The 20179-nt window shown below is 45.8% G+C and overlaps 2 protein-coding genes across 4 annotated transcripts in view; both read left to right on the top strand.

Annotated features, from left to right (window-relative positions):
• The window catches only part of LOC138979821 (lipid droplet-associated hydrolase-like), a 57898-nt gene that overhangs the window by 22914 nt on the left and 14805 nt on the right, over positions 1-20179 (top strand). For 2 of the 3 annotated variants that reach the window (XM_070352566.1, XM_070352565.1), the window contains exon 2: positions 300-435. In XM_070352566.1, coding sequence (XP_070208667.1) covers positions 300-435 — 136 coding nt within the window. Of the gene's footprint in view, positions 1-296; positions 436-11849; positions 12337-20179 lie in introns of those variants that run through there. The other variant, XR_011460144.1, reaches the window with a different exon arrangement.
• Positions 4001-11035, top strand: LOC138980680 (protein FAM200C-like). Its single transcript, XM_070353588.1, has 3 exons — positions 4001-4100; positions 5049-5285; positions 5732-11035. Exons 1-3 carry the CDS (start codon positions 4001-4003, stop codon positions 7171-7173), a joined length of 1779 nt encoding a protein of 592 aa, XP_070209689.1. The 3' UTR covers positions 7174-11035.

Consider the following 20179-nt stretch of genomic DNA (forward strand, 5'->3'; position numbering starts at 1 on the left):
AATCCTGTTTGAAAAGCCTCCAACAGTGATTGTTGTACTTCGGGCACTCGGTTACAATACAAACAAACAAAAAACTGTATGTTACTTTAAAATGTAAACTTGTACATTACTGCATACAATGCATTTACTAATTTAGCTGTGTTGCTGTACTGTTCTGTTAAAGGCCAACATTGTGACAGCTTATCTCCGTTTTCGCGTGCCTGTAATGCATCCGGTGTCATCGGCAATGCTAAATTTATCTTTGGTCTTCTATTTTAGCAAGGCTTTGTCTTCTGACATCATTGTTTAAACTGTTTCAGATGGCAGAACACAAGCATGGACTGACATCAGATTACATTGATATTCTGGGAGTGGAAACCCATATCGTGAAGTATGGAAATATTAAGGCTGCAAATTCAACACAGGAGAAACGGTGTCTCTTTCTGATTATTCCAGGTAACAACTGAAAGTTAATTGTCTCTGTAACATCACCCCGTATATTCAAGGCTATATCAAGCGTGCGCCTCTGCACCCGGACTCTTTAGCTCGATCAATGTCAATGATCGTGATGCTGTGTATAAATCTCCAGCACGGAGGCAATTTTATTCCGATCCAGGCGTTGTGTGACTGCTTCATTTATTTTTGAATTTGAGCAAAATCCAGAACATATCTGCGCGGGACACATCATTGAAAATAATGAGATGAAAGAGGACAAACATGTTAAAATATGGACGGATCTCATATGTTCGTTTACGAGTATATTTCTCGCTGAAAACCACACATGTACCAGATATACCATATGCACCCACACAACCATAATTAAATAACATATTCTTACGTCAACTCACATACACTCTTCAAAAAAAGTTAAGGATCGGTTGAAAAAACTGATCTAATTATAAAAAATTGCCAAAAAATTAAACATCCACATAATAAATAAAAGATTAATATGTTTGAATTAACAAATGAACAATGAGTCTTGACCTAGAATTTTGTTTGGCAGGCAGAGTTATTTCCCTTTGTGGGACTTCTCAAAAGCTTCTGCATTTTGGAAGAAAAAGGGTGTTTTTTTATAGCCCATGAAATTTGTGGAACGCATATGCCAGGGCAAAAGGTTGTGATGCACGTGCTACAACAGGGTCCTGGCTATGAACATCGCTCACCAGCTTGTCTTTAAAGGTTGACACGCTGACACAATTATGCACAGTAGCAACATGCCCCCACGAAGAATTTTTGTTTGTTTGTTTGTTTGCTTTACGCCCAGCCGACCACGAAGGGCCATATCAGGGCGGTGCTGCTTTGACATATAACGTGCGCCACACACAAGACAGAAGTCGCAGCACAGGCTTCATGTCTCACCCAGTCACATTATTCTGACACCGGACCAACCAGTCCTAGCACTAACCCCATAATGCCAGACGCCAGGCGGAGCAGCCACTAGATTTCCAATTTTAAAGTCTTAGGTATGACACGGCCGGGGTTCGAACCCACGACCTCCCGATCACGGGGCGGACGCCTTACCACTAGGCCAACCGTGCCGGTCTCCCCACGAAGAAAACTGAGCGATTTGGATAGAGGAAGGGCAATAGGATGGCTACAAGACGGTGTTGCTGCCAGGCAAGTGGCCTAGAGGCTTGCAGTGGCTCCCTCTGTCATCATCAGACTAAAACAGAGATTCCAAGCAACTGGAAGAGTGCAGGAGCGACAACGTTCTGGTCGGCCCATAGTCACCACACAAAGAGAGGATCGCTTCATTCAGAGGCAGGCCATGCAACAAAGAATGGCTACGGCAAACAACATTAGGCAACGCCTACAAGCTACCACCAACACTGTTGTTAGTGGTCAGACGATCCGAAACCGCTTACACAACTTTGGCTTGCGTGCAAGGCGTCCAGTCCGAGGAACAACCCTGACTGCTAATCACCGAGCAGCTCGCCGAGCCTGGTGCACTCAACATGTGAGGTGGCAACGTCAGCAGTGGGCTCAGATGTTGTTTACAGATGAGTCCCGCTTTTCCTTGGAACCTGCTGATGGTCGCATCCGAGTGTGGAGGCGTCGCGGAGAGCGCTTCGCAGAAGGCGCTGTTCTGGAACGACAGCGTTTTTTCGGAGGCTCTGTGATGGTCTGGGGAGGGATCAGCACACGTCTAAGGACACCTCTGTCAGACCTGCCTACCCTTACGATTTGGGCGTAATTTACTACGATTTTTATTCCAAACTACGCCACTACGCTTTCCGCGATAGAAATACGATTTTTAAGAAACCGAAAGTACGATTTTTCGCATTTCGTCCCGATATAAATCCGATCCGTATTTTTGCTCTTGCCGAGCTTTGCGAGCGCACATGCACAATGCGCATTTTCGGTCTGTTCACATTATATTATATGCAAGCAAGGTAGACGACGTCTTTTGCAGTGCAATGAAGCGACGCGCGAAAAATCCGCATGAGACGGACGAAGAGTCTCAGTCAGAGTCTGACAAGGAAACTGTTTTACAGTGGTGGTCCGATATCAGGGAAAATGAAGAAAGCCGCTCAACAGAAGTACAAAACTAGCTACTCAGAATCTTGGCCATGCCTAAGACCTTCTTCTTCTTCCGTGGAGGACTAGGTTCTTGCGAACGTCTCAGAGTCCTGCGGTTGAGTCTCTGTTACTGAGAGTGGCTAGCTCCGGCAAACACCTCTATCGAAAGGACCAAGCCACGTGTTGTGTTTGCTTTGCCACAGTGATTTTTCATGTGCACACGGAGGAAAGAATGACCGTGCGAAGCATATCGGGACAAACAACCACATCATCCTAAGCTACTCACAAAAAGTTATGGATCATTTGCACACAAATTCATAACTTTCCAAATAAGAAAGCCAATGCGTTGGTATTTGGCAAACGTTTAATTAAATGCTTTAGTGATAACGATACAACATTTCCTTCAATTTCGAGCAATCGTTTGGTCTGTACATTTGATCAAAGTGTGTACGTATCGAAATTTAATTTCACAAAGTCGTTGAAATCACAAGACATGGCATTCAGATGCTCCCAAAAGTTCAGTAATGCGTGTAACCGCCCTGGCTGTTCTGGCACTCGACGCAGCGAGTCCTCATAGAGTTGACCAGGGTGATGAAGATCCTCTGTGGAAGCGCCTGCCACTCAGCCTGCAGCATCTGGTAGAGGTGCTGGACATCCCTGGGAGGGGGATGGTTGCTCCTCACTTTGCGATCCAACTCATCCCAGAGGTTCTCAATCGGGTTGAGATCGGGACTGCATGCTGGCCACTCCATTCTGTTGACTCCAGACTGTTGCAGGAAGTCGTTGACCACCCTTGCCCTGTGGGGGAGAGCGTTGTCATCCTGGTAGACATCCTGCGGTCCCATCTGCTGCAGTGTAGGCACAGCCAGCGGTCGAAGGATCTCATCCCGATATCGGAGGCCAGTCAGGTTACCCTGTACATGAAACAAGGGTGTTCTGTGGTGAAGGCTGAAGGCCCCCCAGACCATTACAGAACCTCCACCAAACCGGCAGACCTGTTTACCCTACGATTTTGGCGTAGCAAACTCCGAATTTGGCACTTGTGCTACGCTGCTACGACCATAAAAATAAACTACGCTTTCTGTTCATTTTCTGCTCCGCAATTACTTGCACGCCGATCCCAGCGCCGACCCAAACTTGTCCTCGCCCGCAGTTTGACTGGTTCATGGTTAAAGCCCGCCCGCCATAATGCCCGCCTAAGTTACTGCATTATACACTCTCGCGCAGTCCGCTGTCGCACTGAAAGATCGGCTCTCTTGAACACAGCTGTTTGACCCTCTTTCGCGTCTCGCTCGCAGTTTGACTGGTTCATGGTTAAAGCCCGCCCGCCTAAGTTACTGCATTATACACTCTCGCGCAGTCCGCTGTCGCACTGAAAGATCGGCTCTCCTGAACACAGCTGTTTGACCCTCTTTCGCGTCTCGCTCGCAGGTTCAAGGTTAAAGCCGCCCGCCATTTTCGCGTCTCGCCGTCGTGCCATGTTTGCAGAGACAAATTCACAATGGACAAGCGAAAACTTCATGAAACAGATGATGAGGATGATATTATATTGATGGACAATTCTTCTGCTAAGAATCAGCCCAACTCAGCAAAAAAACGCCGTAAAGCAGAACAAAAATTTACCAAAAGCCACCATGAAGCCTACTCCTGTCTTGTTGCTTCAACAAGAGGAGCTGAGTTCGCACACTGCACGGTATGCAATTCTCATTTTTCGGTGAAACACGGCGGCCTCAATGACTGCAAAAAACATGTTGGCACTCAGGCGCACAAAGATCTAGCAGGTGTAAAGAGTGCACCCATTAATACTTTTTTTGTTCGCGACGAAGCTAAGGCAGGCCCCTCGGCCTCCAGTTCCATCGACGACGATGTCACAAAAGCAGAAGCAATCTTGTGTCGGCTGATCGTCGAATCAAATCTTTCGTTTGCATCAGCTGGGAGATTGGCAAAAGCCATACAAGCTATGTGTCCTGACTCCAAAATCGCTGCAAGTAAGTACTATCTTAGATCTATGCGCGCACACACACACACACATACACGCACGCACACACACAGAAAAGATCTATATACCTAGATATATGCACCTATTCTCTCTCTCTTCTTTTTCTCTCCCTCAATTTCACTCACTCTCTCTCGCACACACACACACTCTCTCTTTCTCTCACCCCCCCCCCCCCCACACACACACACAGTCAGATGAATACATGTATATAGTATATACTAGCACAAGGGAGGCAATCTAAGAAAGAAGTGTAAGAAAACTAGTTATGTTCTTGTTGTTTCCCTTGAAGTTTTTTTTTCTTTACTTGGTGGCTCTAGTTATTGTTGTTCAACACACACATGTATACACACACTCTCTCTCTCACTCACCCCCACACACACAGTCACATGAATACATATATACACATACAAGGGAGGCAATCTAAGAAAGAAGTGTAAGAAAACTAGTTATGTTATTGTTGTTCAATACACACACACACACACACACACACACACACACACACACAGTGACACACACTATTAACTTAAACTGTTTTCACTTTCTATTGCAGAAATTCAGTGTGGCCGCAGCAAAGCGACAGCCATGATTAAGGAGATGGCGCAAGAGGAGTCTGCAAGCATCGCAGAGCGGATGAAAAAAGGTCCCTACACTGTGTCCACAGATGGCTCCAACGACTCAGGCTCTGGTAGCAAACAGTTTCCACTGGTTGTTCGGACGATCAACAGAGAGACTGGCCTTGTTGAGTCACAGATGTTAGCTCTTACTGTTTGCAACGGACCGGCCACTGGTAAGTACTGTGTACATTTGATTATATTCATTTTCCATTTGTTACCATGTTTTGAATTACAGGAAGGTGTACATTTTCGATGTGAAGATGCAGCTGCACAAAATTGAGCACAAGTGCCCAATGTCACTTTTTTGTTGTACTTGTAGGTTGCAGAATACAGCAAGCTGGTGTTGTGCAAGATGCTCTCTCTCTCTCTCTCTCTCTCTCTCTCTCTCTCTCTCTCTCTCTCTCTCTCTCTCTCTCTCTCTCTCCTCGCTCTCCCTCTCTCTTTCTCTGTCTCTCTCTCTCTCTCTCTCTCTCTCTCTCTCTCTCTCTCTCTCTCTCTCTCTCTCTCATAATGCCAGTTGCTTTAATAAAGGTAGCAAAGTATGAAATATTAGAATATTTTTTCAAAACTTTTGATTAGAGAACAAAAAGGAAAAGATTTGTGTCGATGTGTGTTGCAGGGGAAAACATTGCCAATCTGCTGAAGGCGGAGCTAGCCAGCAACCTGATTCCCTGGACCAACTGCCTCAGCCTTGGGTCGGACAACGCCCCAGTGATGACCGGCCAGAACAAGGGGGTGTTTGCCTTCCTGAAACAGAAGCAGCCTGAGATCTACTTGTCTGGCTGCACCCTGCATATGGTGCACAATGCTGTGAAGAAGGGAATGAAACACCTGCCCTCCATAGAAGAAGCCCTTATTGACATTTTTTACTACTTCGAAAAGAGTTCAGACCGCCAACAAAGATTCAAGGGCACCCAAGCGCTGTATGACACAGGCATGCAGAAACTGATCAAGCATGTCAGCACCAGGTGGCTGAGCATCGGGAAGGCACTTCAAAGAATGATAGCCAACTGGGATGCCCTGAAGGATTTCTTCTATAACGAGAAACAGTCCAGGGGGGCGGCATCCAGCTCATACGCAGCCAGTAAGGTGGATGGCATCCTTGTCTTCATCCGATCGCCCACAAATAAACTTTACAGCCTCTTCTTGGCTCACACCTTCAAGGTTTTTGAGCCATACCTGCTGTCCTTCCAGGAAGAAGGGCCCATGATCCATAGAATGAGGAGGGACATGCTGCGTATGGTTAGAGCCCTTCTCACCAAGTTTGTCAAGCCAAGTGCTCTACTGTACAAGGGAGACTTGACAACAGTGGAATACAAGCTGACTTACAACCAGAAGGAGAACAGTGAGATCGTCATTGGAGAAGATGCGCGAGCCTTCCTTGATGCCAAAGAAGCAAACCACCTGAAAGATGCCAGAATCGCAGAATTCTTCTGCAACATGAAGAAATTCTTTGTGGAGGTCACTGACTATCTGCTCAAGTGGTTGCCTATTTCTGAACCACTTCTTCAGCATGCAGAGGTGGCAGATGTCACCCTGCAGGTTGAGTCCAAGTTCGAAAGCCTTAGGTATTTCCTCAAGAAGTTCCCATGCTTGCTGCCAGAGACTGTGTCTGATGTCTCAGAACAGTTTTCCCTGTACCAGTCTACTGACATTTCATCCTGCCTGGCTAAGGAGAAGAAGAAGAAAGAAGATGAGTCGTCAGAAGAAGAGGAGGATGAGAATGGAGAGGACAAATTAAAGAAGGAAAAAGAACTGCGCTTGGATACCATCTGGAACAGTATCGGGTCGCTGGAGGAGGGGGCCTTTAGTGATTTGTCACTGGTGATGAGGGGTATTTTAACAATTCCTCACAGCTCGGCACATTGTGAGAGGATCTTCTCCTGTGTGCGGAAGAACAAAACTGAACAGAGAGCCAGCATGGCTGATGACACTCTGGACAGCCTTCTTGTGGTGAAAGGGTCTAAGAAAACGCCTGTCGATGCTGTTGGTGCCCTCACTGGTTCTCAGCTCAAGAACCTCAGAAGTGCATACTATCGGAGTCTGAAGAAAACAAATTGACAGTGACTGTCTGCACTTGAAAAACCTCGAATGCTGTTCTTTTCTGTTCTGTTGTTCTAAAAGATTGAATGCGGTCATAGTACAGTTTGCCGATGACCTTGCTACTACTTTTCATACCCCTGCTACTATTTTTGGTTATCTCTGCTACTCCAAGACATTTTGGGGGTAAACAGGTCTGCCAAAGGCCACCTTTTCTTGGACAGTGGCGTCAATGTAGCGTTCCCCTTGGCGCCTCCAGACCCTCAGTCGGTTGTCATTGTGGTTCAGGGTGAAGCGTGATTCATCACTGAACAGGACCTGGGACCATTGCTGACGTGTCCACCTCACGTGACGTCTGCAGAAGGCGCGGCGTGCTGCCCTATGGGCTGGAGTTAAGCGTGGCCGTACAGCTGGGCGACGAGAACGGAGGTTAAACCCATGAAGGCGATTCCGTATGGTCTGCTGGCTGATCTTGGTGTTAGTAGCCACCCTCAGCTGCCTTCGAATAATGCTGGAAGAGGCTGTTCTTGTTTGCAAGGCTAGTCGTTCAATGAGACGATCTTCACGTGGAGTTGTCTTCTTTGGTCGCCCAGGTCTGCGTCTTTCCTGGACCCTCCCAGTGGCTGTGAAACGTTGAATCAGTCTGACAATGACCGAGATGGACACGTGAAGTCGCCTGGCCACTTCTCGCGTGGGGACACCATCTTGGAACCATGCAACAGCTCGTCCCCTCTCAAACTCGTTCAATTTTCGTCGTGGAGGCATTGTCAGATAATGCCTAATACTGGTGGTATGTCTTCTCAAAAAGCCAAGCAAGTGACAGCATCTCACACATAAACAGCAGTGCTTGCACGTTCATTATGGTTTTTCCATGTGGCTTGTGCAATGTGTTCGGGCTGAACGGTCCAAAACCGTCGCGATATAACCTTGAACGGTTGAAAACGATGTTAAACACCAAATAAAGAAAGAAAGAACGGTCCAAAACAAGGTCCTTTTCCGCAAGTTTCCGCTTTTTCTTTTGCTACCAAGCTCAGTAGTAGAGAATCCCGTGCAATTTTCCCACTAACACAACATCGCCCACTTACAGCTGGCAGGTTTCACGGTATTGAGACATTCTATTGACTGCACAATGTGCTCTGATTTCTAACTTGCTGAACCAATTTTCTCAGTGTTTTTTTTTTTATATGCAATTCACAAATGTGTCATTTTGAATACAATTCTGAAAAAAAAATCGTTTGAGTTGTTTTGTTGGCACATGTGTTTGGTAGCGATCGTGTGAATCCTGACAGACGCCATTTCCTTCTGCATGACAGAAGCCAACCATTGATGTGAAAATTGAAACGAAAAGGCACTCAATTCACACTGAATTGTCATATTTGATAGCAGAGCTGCAATATCTAACCATACAAACAAAAACAAAAGCACAAATATGAATTTTGCATTACATATTTTGCACACAAAAAATCGAATCGAGAACTGGAAGCTGTCTGTCCGAAAAACTAAGTCTTCACAGATAAACCAAGTAAGCTTATTTTACCACAAGAAATGATAACATGATTTTATTTTGACATTGAAAACACACCTTTATAGTCTGTACTTCATAGGAAAGCATTTACAATGACCGAAATTTCGCGAAATTCCGCGCTCTGTCCATTTCTTGGAATGTCCGACCGTCGTCTGTCCGGGGTTTCCAACGATCGCTACTTTCACTTTCGTTGTCATTTCCGGGCAATCCTATGCCGTATGTGACATATTACACACTTTTCACAGTTGAGGCCGAAGGCGGGATTTGTGATTATTTTTTTCAGGTGAGATTTTATTGTTTTTGTTGCCTTTTTGTCGAGTAATATGCCGTCTGTCAGCCAACGATCGCTACCACACGATCGCTACCTCTTCATGCTCGATCAGATTTTTAGCTTTTTCAGTGATTATAGAAGTTTGATTAACGTTTCCTTTGCAGTTCTGGATCGGTAGGGTAAAGGTATCTAATTCCGACATAAGATCTTGGGGGTACCTAAATCCGACCGATTTTCCCAGTCACATTAATGACGAGGTGCGCACGTCATCACAACAGAAGGAATGCCATTCATACACGGGCCATTCATGAACCGGTGGATGACGCGACTTTACGGACCAATCGTTTTGTCGCGAGAGTTATTTGCGTCATCGGCACCGCGGCGCGAAAATTTGCCTTACAAGTGTCTTCTAAAGTTTTAACGTAGAGGGGAGAATCGAGACGAGGGTGTGGTGTATACATGTGTGTGTGTGCGTGTGTGTGTAGAGCGATTCAGACCAAACTACTAGACCGATCTTTATGAAATTTTACATGAGTGTTTCTGGGAATGATATCCCCGGACGTTTTTTTCTTTTTTTCGATACATACCTTTGATGACGTCATATCCGGCTTTTTGTAAAAGTTGAGGCGGCACTGTCACACCCTCATTTTTCAATCAAATTGATTGAAATTTTGGCCAAGCAATCTTCGATGAAGGCCGGACTTCGGTATTGCATTTCAGCTTGGTGGCTTAAAAATTAATTCATGACTTTGGTCATTAAAAATCTGAAAATTGTAAAAAAAAAAAATAATAATTTATAAAATGATCCAAATTTACGTTCATCTTATTCTTCATCATTTTCTGATTCCAAAAACATATAAGTATGTTATATTTGGATTAAAAACAAGCTCTGAAAATTAAAAATATAAACATTATGATCAAAATTAAATTTTCGAAATCAATTTAAAAACACTTTCATCTTATTCCTTGTCAGTTCCTGATTCCAAAAACATATAGATATGATATGTTTGGATTAAAAACACGCTCAGAAAGTTAAAACGAAGAGAGGTACAGAAAAGCGTGCTATCCTTCTCAGCGGAACTACTACCCCGCTCTTCTTGTCAATTTCACTGCCTTTGCCACGAGCGGTGGACTGACGATGCTACGAGTATACGGTCTTGCTGAAAAATTGCATTGCGTTCAGTTTCATTCTGTGAGTTCGACAGCTTGACTAAATTTTGTATTTTCGCCTTACGCGACTTGTTCTTCTTTGTTTCTGTTTTTCGACGGCATAATTGGATGACCAAGCAGGCACGGCTACCTACTAAAGTCGTGTTGAGGCAGGCTTTGTTTAGGGATCCTTCTATCTCCCCCCTCCCTATGTGAGGAGAGTAGTTAGGGTACCCACAGTCTTTGGTGGCAAGCCTTCAGTTTGTGTGCGTCACTTATGTGCGTGTTTTTTGGTGTGTGTTTTTTCCACTTAAAATAAAAGTAGATTTGTTTAACATTCTGTATTCATATATGTATGCAATTGATTATTATTTTATATCAAAATGAGTGAGTGTCTTTTTATGAACAAAAAAGTGTTCCTTGTTAATGAAACAGGTATCTTGGCTCTTCTTGCCGTTTTCTAAATTAGGGGGTATCGATAGTATAAGTTTATTTCTGCCATTAAAAAAATGATAAAGAAGTACTTATCTGTTTTTATCTTGTACACACATAAATACACTTTCAAAACATGTGACTTTTGTTAGTGTATGGAGACCTTGAAATGTGAAAAAAAACATTTCGCCGGCCGGTTTAGGTGAAAATGGCGTTCTGATCCAGAACAGCATCATGCAAACATATAGACAGCCTCAGGCAAGGAACTTTGTTGTGAAAATCTGTTATATGTTTAAACTTTATGTAAATCATTTAGTATTAGTGCTTTTCTGTCTTCTTTCTGGAGTCAGGCTTGCATCAAGTTTGTTTGATAGATTTTCACGTTTTGGGGGCAACTTTCGTTTCGCTTGATTTTCTATGGAAAATAAGACTCTGCGTATAAATGTTTTCTTTGTTTTGTGTGGTACTGATCCTAATTAATTACAATAACATCCATGTTCACAGTATTTCACAGTTTTATGTTTGACTGGAAGTGTGAGAAAATGGGAAATGGCTGAAATCAATACCGTGAAACCTGCCAGCTGAACAAGAATTCATAACAATTTGGTTTGACTGAGAAATAAATAACAGTAGCGAACTGATTTTATTGAGCACCTGTTTTCTCATAGTGATCCTTAACTTTTTGTGAGTAGTGTAGATCGTTCCAATCAGTGTAGTTTCCCAGAGCTGTGTTCTAGGGTCGTTTTTGACTGACTTCACAATTTGATAAAATCAATGACATTTTATTTTTGCGAAGCAACTGAATATGAACAGAAAGTGTGCAAGACTTTATGAACAACTATTTCTTCGTTGGGAGAAAAATGAGGATGTCTAGGTAGTGTCAAATTCTTTATTTGGGTTCTCCTTTTAGTCACACCCACCGATGGCCATTACTTTTGGCAACGAAAAACTACTCTTTCTACCACCAGATTACTCTTTTTGGCTGGGCTCATTACTCCTTGTAATTTTTGGGGTAGGCAGGTCTGCTCAGTACCATGTAGTGGCCGCAACTTGACCGATGTCCGCTACCATAATGAGATCCTGCAACCCCTGGTCAAATGTTCAGTCCTTTGTACTGGAAACTTGCATTCTCCCAGTAAGGTCATATATTGTACTACGTTGCAAGCCCCTGGAGCAATTTTTTGATTAGTGCTTTTGTGAACAAGAAACAATAAACAAGTGGCTCTATCCCCTCCCCCTTTCCCCGTCGCGATATAGCCTTGAACGGTTGAAAACGACGTTAAACACAAAATAAAGTAAAAGAACCCCTGGTCGTTCCAGCCCTCCAAGCGATCGGCCCTCGTGCGATTCTTCAGGATGACAATGCACCTCCCCATCGCTCTGCAGCTGTAAACACCTTCATCCAGCAGGCCAGGGTCAACAGGATGCTGTGGCCAGCCAACAGCCCAGACCTGAACCCCATAGAAGCACATGTGGGACGAGCTTTGTCGTCGGGTACAGCAACATCACCCTCCTCCTGCCAATCTGGGTCAACTGCTGCAATGGCTCCAGCAGGAGTGGAATGGAGTTCCCAGAGCATTCATATGCAACCTGATCCACTCCATGCGGCAACGATGTGTTGAATGCCTGGCACACAACGGAGGGCACACGCATTATTGACACTGATTCACATTGTTGTGAATTCCATTTTTGAGGGTTGTCACGTTTGACACACTCTAGCTAAATTGTCGCTGCCGCGATCGATCTTTGCTTTGTTTGTCATTACTCCTTGGTTGTTCAATTATATAATCTTAAAAAAATGAAAGAATTCGGTCTTGTCTGTTTTGTGTGGCGTGCTTGTAAAAAAGTGATCTTTAACTTTTTTTGAAGAGTGTATATACCGTATTTGACGGATTACAAGACGCACCGTTTTATAAGCCGCACCCCCGACTATTAACAAAAAAATTGGGACGAGCCACGTATAGGCCGCGTCACTATATTAGCCGCCGTCGAAAAAAATATAATCAGATCGTGTCAATCAATCAAAACAACCAGGCAAACGAAAGTACGGTATTTGGCGAAATCGGCTCGGAGAATAAACAAGTGAAACAAAGAAGAAAAGTGAAAAAGTTTGAAGAAAAATATCACACACACAATTTGTAACCAACACACACATGTAGTCCCGCCCGGAATAAGCTTTTTTTGGATGATTTACGACTTTTGCGCACATTTCGAGCAGACACAACATGGCGGCTCTCGCTCCTCCAACTATCGTGAGACAAAAAAAAACTAAATCTCGCACGCGCGAGATCCTGATACATCTGTACGCTATCTTGTCACGACGACTTGTTGACAAACGAACATTCGCGAAAGAAAGAGAAAAGCGCCGAGTCTTGAGTAGAGAGCTAATAAAGTACCGGTAATCGCTAATCGAGCGAAATGAAAATCCGCGGCGACTTCCATTAGGTGACTGCTATTCAAGTTTAGGTAACGTTTTAGCCGCAATTTTTTATAAGCCGCAATGCGATTTTTTTGGAAAAAAAGTCGCGGCTTGTCCGTCAAATACGGTAGCTATTAACTTCAGTTTGATGCTTAGACATTGAAGTACTGACCCTGGTAACAGGGGGAGGTAACTCCCAAACAAAAACAAAGTCTTGTTGACAAGGTAATGGTAGTTACCTCCCCTTACCGACAGCCCGCACATGCGCGGGACATACTACCGGTATAATCATTCCCTTCTTCAACACGCTTGTGTTCAGACGTGATTGTACTTCTTCTAGGCTTTTCAGCCTTTGGCCACCTTTTAGGAAGGCCATTGACCCTATGTTTTCTTGCAACATCTTGCTAAGCTGTTGGTGAGATCTTTCTTGTTTTATTACTGTTGTTTATTGAACTGTTCACTTGTGAAAATTTTCTCTCCGTCGTTCACGGAGTTTGTTCATTTTTCACAATGGCGGACAAGAGCAGAAGCTCTGCCAGACAGGTATCTGTCGTTTCTCCGCCGGGCAGTTCGACTTTGTCGAAGTCTAAATCAAAGAGCAAAGCTCATTCGAAAGAGAAGACTTCTTCTCCTTGTCTATAACCTGTTGTTAAGGTGTTCAACCCTGAGAGTAAAGAATCTTTGCGGGTCGAGATTGACCCTCCGTGTCCGTTACCCCCTGTACTTTCTCCTGTCCCTACTTTGCAGGACAGCCATAGCGTCTCGAGGGAGGAGATATTTTCGATGTTCTCAACCTTTAAAGACCAGATGAGAGACATGTTGGCCTTCGAGAGGGGAGTAGCCTGTTCTACCACAGCTTCCCTTCCTCCCGGAGTTGGTGACGCGGCTTCACTTTCCAAGCTTCGACCTTCGGCGACCATTACGTCAGCCGACCTTGTCAGTCCTCGCCCTTCGGTTTGCAGTTCAGGATTTTAGAGGTTTGTCAGCAACTTCCGGTGTCAATCCTACGGGGTTCGAGGTGGTTGGTGACAACGGTACCCTTTTCTTCACTTCCAGTTCCCCTTCGGCTGTTCCGGCGAGTGATGGATTGTACGCATTAGCATCCGCTCACAGCACTTTGGTGTTTTCGGGTGCTTCTGCACGGGGGTTTCCGGCTACTTCTGGTTTGTCTTCGGGCGTTCCAGGTAATCGTAACACTTCTTCCTTAATGTCAGCAACTTCCGACGTCAACCCTTTTGGGTTTCAGGTTGTTGGTGGCAGCGATGCCCTGTCTCTCACTTCCGGTTCCGCTTCGGCTGTCCCGGATGGTGGGGGGCTGTACGCGATTGCTTCCGGTCACAACACTTAGGTTTGTTTGTTTGTTCGTTCATGGGCTGAAACTCCCACGGCTTTTACGTGTATGACCGTTTTTACCCTGCCATTTAGGCAGCCATACGCCGCTTTTCGGAGGAAGCATGCTGGGTATTTTCGTGTTTCTATAACCCACCGAACTCTGACATGGATTACAGGATCTTTTTTGTGCGCACTTGGTCTTGTGCTTGCGTGTACACACGGGGGTGTTCGGACACCGAGGAGAGTCTGCACACAAAGTTGACTCTGAGAAATAAATCTCTCGCCGAACGTGGGGACGAACTCACGCTGACAGCGGCCAACTGGATACAAATCCAGCGCGCTACCGACTGAGCTACATCTCCGACCTACAACACTTCGGTGTTTCCGGTTGCTACCGCACGGGGGTTTCCGGCTACTGCTGCTTCCGCTTCGGCGGTTCCAGCTTATGGTAGCGCTCCTTCCTTATCGGTTCCGCACAGTGCTTCTGCACGCAGTTCCGGTACTTGGGGACAATCTTTTTCGGCTTCGGCCAATGATTGTTCCGGGAATGACAACTCTGGTTCTATGCCGGAAGACTATGTCGTCGACAACGACGGTGTAGAAGATGACGAAGATCGGGATAACTCTTCGGAGGTTGATTCCCGTATTCGCATCTCGGGGAAACTTCATCGAGCACTTGAGTTGGCCGTCGAAGTTACCTCCAGATATTTCGCCGAAGGTGTGACGTCCACTTCTAAACTTGTGGCGCCACCACCTTCCGCGGTTGGAGATTTCTTGGGTGACAAAGGAGCTGATTCCGGATTTCGTTTCCGGGAATCACCTTCAGTTGCCTATGAAATGGCTCGCGTGATCGGCAATGACGCCGGACCTCACGTTCCATTGTTGACGGCACACGACAATGCTCCTTCTTCAGCACAGTCGTGGCTTGCTTCGCCGCAACAGAGTCCTCTCCTTTCTTCTAACCTTCAACGCAAACCGCGTTTCTTTGCAAAGACGAAAAATCTGATTGCCACTTTCTCACTTCCGCGAGCGCCTCTTCCGGTCACGCCGGAATTGGCGAACTTGCGGAAGGACGGATATCAGAAAGAGAGGGTTTCGACTTGCACGGAACAGGGCCTTTTGGGTGTTGAGGAGACCGGCAGGTACTCACTCGAACTCTCCTCTGTGTCCGAGACCTTGATCAGAGCGCTTTCTCGGGCTATCTCATCTTCCCTGGAACCTTTTCAGTTCCGAGACGATGCGGTAGAGGAGGACGCCGTGATTCTGTTCGCTGCTCTAGCGAAAGTCACGGCCGAACAAATGGCTACTTCAGCCAAACTGTACGCGCAAACGGTCTTTTGGCGGCATGAGGCTCTACTTAAGGGTTCAAGACTCACAGAGAAATCTACAGTAGAATCTCTGCAACTCTCACCTTTTGTGGAACAAGCCTTACTAGGTCCTCAGTCTCTGGAGGCTCTGAAACACGAGTCGCAAGAGGGTAAAGACCTACACTTTGTCAAGCTTTCGGAGCTTGCTGCCAAACAGAGTCAGAAGCAGAGCTGCCCAGCGCCTTCTTCGACTTCTACCAACTCTAACCAGAAGGCAAAACAGTCGAATAGGGGTGATGGTCGCACACGGCCCTATCCGAAGAAACCTTCTTTTGGCAAGAGGGGATCTGGGCGCAAGCCCAACCCCCAATGAAGTATCCCCGATCCAGCCACTCCCCTGGCCCCTACCCCTTTGGTAGCGGGCGGCCTCTCCAGGGCCTTACCAGCATGGTTGTCTTTGACAGACAATCGCTGGATGTCGGGAGTGGTTCGGTCGGGGTTCCGACTGCTCTGGTTAGAGGACAAGGCTCCTCTGACCAGAGCCCCGTCCAACTTCAGGTACCCCCGCAGATCTGGAAGCTTGTTCAGCCATCCAGGCGGAGATTTGTCTTCTGCTACAGAAACAAGCTGTAGAGGAGATCGTCGATCGTCCTTCCCTGGGGTTTTACGGAAGACTTTTTGTCGTTCCAAAAGCGTCAGGGGGATGGCGACCGGTGTTGGACTTGTCTCCACTGAACGTTTTTCTACGGAAAATAACGTTCAAGATGGAGACACCTGCATCTGTCAGGGAGGCACTTCGTCCTTCGGACTGGGTGACCTCCATCAATGTGACAGATGCTTACTTCCACATTCTGATGCACAGGTCAGACCAGAAATGGTTGTGTTTCCTGTGGGGCGACAGGGTGGTTCAGTTCAAGGCGCTGCCTTTCGGGCTCTCACTAGCGCCTTGGATTTTCACCATGGTAGTGCGCCAGTTTTGCGCACTTGTGCGTCGGCAGGGGGTTCGTCTCGGAGTGTATCTAGACAACTGGTTCATTCTGAATCAGCTAGAGTCCCTTTGCCGACAACACACCCAGGTAGTTCTGCAGCTAGCACAGGACCTAGGGTTTTTGGTCAACCAAGGGAAGTTCGATTTGACTCCCTCTCAAAGGTTCACCTACCTGGGCATGGTGTTCGACACCCGCGTTTGGACCGTGTGTCCCGCTCAACGGAGAATAGACAAACTACAAGATCTGGTCAGATCTTTGTCAAATCTCCGTCACGCGCCAGTCAGGGTCCTGGCATCGATTCAGGGACAAATGGAATCGATGTCCTCCCTAATCCCGTTGGGCAGAGTTTACAAACGCCCTTTCCAGGCTTCACTGAACTCTGCATGGGATCCAGCCTCTCAAGGTTGGAACATGTCAGTCCCCATTCACGGCTGGTTTCAAGAGACAACGAAACAGTGGCTGGTCACGTCCTGGCTGACTCAGGGCGTCACCATTTCGCTCCCTCCTCCAGAGATGCACCTGTTTACGGATGCTTCTCTTCAGGGTTGGGGAGCCCATCTCGAAGGACGGACAGCTTCGGGTCTTTGGGACCTAACTCAGAAGTTGCTTCACATCAATGTCCTCGAGTTAGAAGCTGTTTGGCTGGGTCTTCTGTAGTTTGTTTCATCTCTCCAGGGCAAACACGTGTTAGTCCACACCGACAACACGACAGTTGCAGCTTACCTGAACAAGCAGGGAGGCACGCGATCTCTTATCAACAGGGCGTGCGAGATCATTTCTTGGGCCTTTCAACAGAGAATTGCGATCTCAGCAAAATATCTGCCAGGCCGTTTGAATGTGCTGGCCGACTCTCAAAGTCGATCGTCACAAGTCCTACACACAGAATGGACGATCTCCCACCTGCAGGCGCTTCTGTGTCGGTGGAGAAACCGTGCATAGATCTGTTTGCCACACGCTTTTCTCGGCGTCTTCCAATGTTCGTGTCTCCGTATCCTGACCCGGAGGCATGGCAAATCAACGCCATGGAAATAGAGTGGACAGGGATGAAAGCTTACGCTTTCCCCCCCTTCCCTCTACTCGGCCGAGTTCTAAGGAAGGCCGATCTAGAGCGACCTTGCCTGATTCTGGTAGCGCCTTTCTGGCCAAGCCAGCATTGGTTTCCAGATCTCCTGCGCCTTGCCAGCGGGCCTCCCATCCCTCTCGGTCTGAAAAGAGGAGAACTTCTGCAGCCAAGGACAGGGGTTCCGCACAAGGACCCTCAGCTCCTTTCCCTGCACGCATGGAGACTGTTAGGCGATCATTGAAGCGTTCTGGAGCTTCAGATCTCACGCTTGATCTGGTCCAGAAAGCGCACAGGAGCTCTACAGCTTCTGTATATGCTTCGCACTGGTCTTCTTGGAACCAGTGGTGTGGGATAAACGGGGTTAATCCCCTATCTCCCTGTTCTATGGAGGTGGCCAATCACCTTGCGTGGTTGTCATCTCAGGGCCGTTCTGCGTCGACTCTGCGAGTACGACGTTCTGCTATATCAGTCACACTTAAACAGCTTGGACGATCTCTTTGGGAGGCGTCATCGCTAGTGTGATAAAGGGTTCTGCCCTCAGTTCAGCTGTCACTAGAACTTCAGTCCCAGCTTGGGATTTATTGCTCGTTTTAGAGTTCCTACGGTCTGGAACCTTCGAACCATTGCGAGACGCGAGTCTTCCCAATTTGACAAGGAAGGCTCTCATGCTCATTTTGCTCGCTTCCGCGCGAAGGGGCAACGAAGTCCATGCTTTTTCGGGTCTCGCGCAAGATATCATTTTTGAAAGAGATGGCTCTGTTACTCTACGTTTTTGTTCATCGTTTATCGCGAAAAGTCAAAAACCAGATCAGCCGTCTCCGGTCATTTCTATTCAGCCGCTTAGCTCTATTCTGCCACATGGTGACCCAGATATTGCGAACTGCCCGGTATTAGCAAAGAATGTATCCCTACGGAAAGAGGGGGCACTTCGGCCTGGAAGCGATGCCAGACCTTCCCGCATTCCAGCTAGCCGCTCCCCCTTTGACCGAGTAAAACTTTCTCACTGGCACCTCGGAAACATGGGCAAGCAAGGCAAAAGCTAACTAATGTGCAGCTTCTAATGGTTATCATTCTCGAGAAAAAAAAGATTCCGTTTTTACATTTAGTCAAGTTTTGACTAAATGTTTTAACATAGAGGGGGAATCGAGACGAGGGTCGTGGTGTATGTGTGTCTGTGTCTGTGCGTGTGTGTGTGTAGAGCGATTCAGACTAAACTACTGGACCGATCTTTATGAAATTTGACATGAGAGTTATAGTCAATGTTTGTAAAGATTTTAGTCAAGCAGTATGTAAGAAATGTTAAGTCCTTTGTACTGGAAACTTGCATTCTCCCAGTAAGGTCATATATTGTACTACGTTGCAAGCCGTTGGAGCAATTTTTTGATTAGTGCTTTTGTGAACAAGAAACAATTAACAAGTGGCTCTATCCCATCTCCCCCCCTTTCCCCGTCGCGATATAACCTTGAACGGTTGAAAACGAAGTTAAACACCAAATAAAGAAAGAATAAAGAAAGACATGAGAGTTCCTGGGAATGATATCCCCGGACGTTTTTTTCTTTTTTTCGATAAATGTCTTTGATGACGTCATATCCGGCTTTTTGTAAAAGTTGAGGCGACACTGTCACACCTTCATTTTTCAATCAAATTTATTTAAATTTTGGCCAAGCAATCTTCGACGAAGGCCGGACTTCGGTATTGCATTTCAGCATGGTGGCTTAAAAATTAATTAATGACTTTGGTCATTAAAAATCTGAAAATTGTAAAAAAAATTAAAAAAATTATAAAACGATCCAAATTTACGTTCATCTTATTCTTCATCATTTCCTGATTCCAAAAACATATAAATATGTTATATTTAGATTACAAACAAGCTCTGAAAATTAAAAATATAAAAATTATGATCAAAATTAAATTTCCGAAATCGATTTAAAAACACTTTCATCTTATTCCTTGTCGGTTCCTGATTCCAAAAACATATAGATATGATATGTTTGGATTAAAAACACGCTCAGAAAGTTAAAACGAAGAGGTACAGTAAAGCGTGCTATGAAGCACAGCGCGCAACCGCTATCGCGCCAAACAGGCTCGTCACTTTCACTGCCTTTTGCACTAGCGGCGGACTACGTTCAGTTTCATTCTGTGAGTTCCACAGCTTGACTAAATGTAGTAATTTCGCCTTACGCGACTTGTTTGTCTTTTCATGGGGATGCAGATTGTACTGTTCGCCTTATTTTATCAATTATTCGTTGTGGTTTTGAGCAAGAGGTTAACACTGAGAGACTGAGACGGCAACAAAATGAAACAAGACAAACAAACAGAACTAGACACAGAGATATAGATTGAAAGAGAGAGAGAGAGAGAGAGAACTGATTTTTATTGCTGTAAAGAATGTGTAGAGAACTGACAAATCCCATTACTTTCAATAGATTCACTAATAATATAAAGCAAATGTATGAAGATAAGTCCATGTGTGAGTTTCTGTCTGCATGTATAGTCTTTTTTGCTGTCTGTATCTCTTCAAATACTGCATGAGCGCCTGT

This window comes from Littorina saxatilis, linkage group LG11 (genome assembly GCF_037325665.1).
Source record: "Littorina saxatilis isolate snail1 linkage group LG11, US_GU_Lsax_2.0, whole genome shotgun sequence".
NCBI lineage: Eukaryota > Metazoa > Mollusca > Gastropoda > Littorinimorpha > Littorinidae > Littorina > Littorina saxatilis.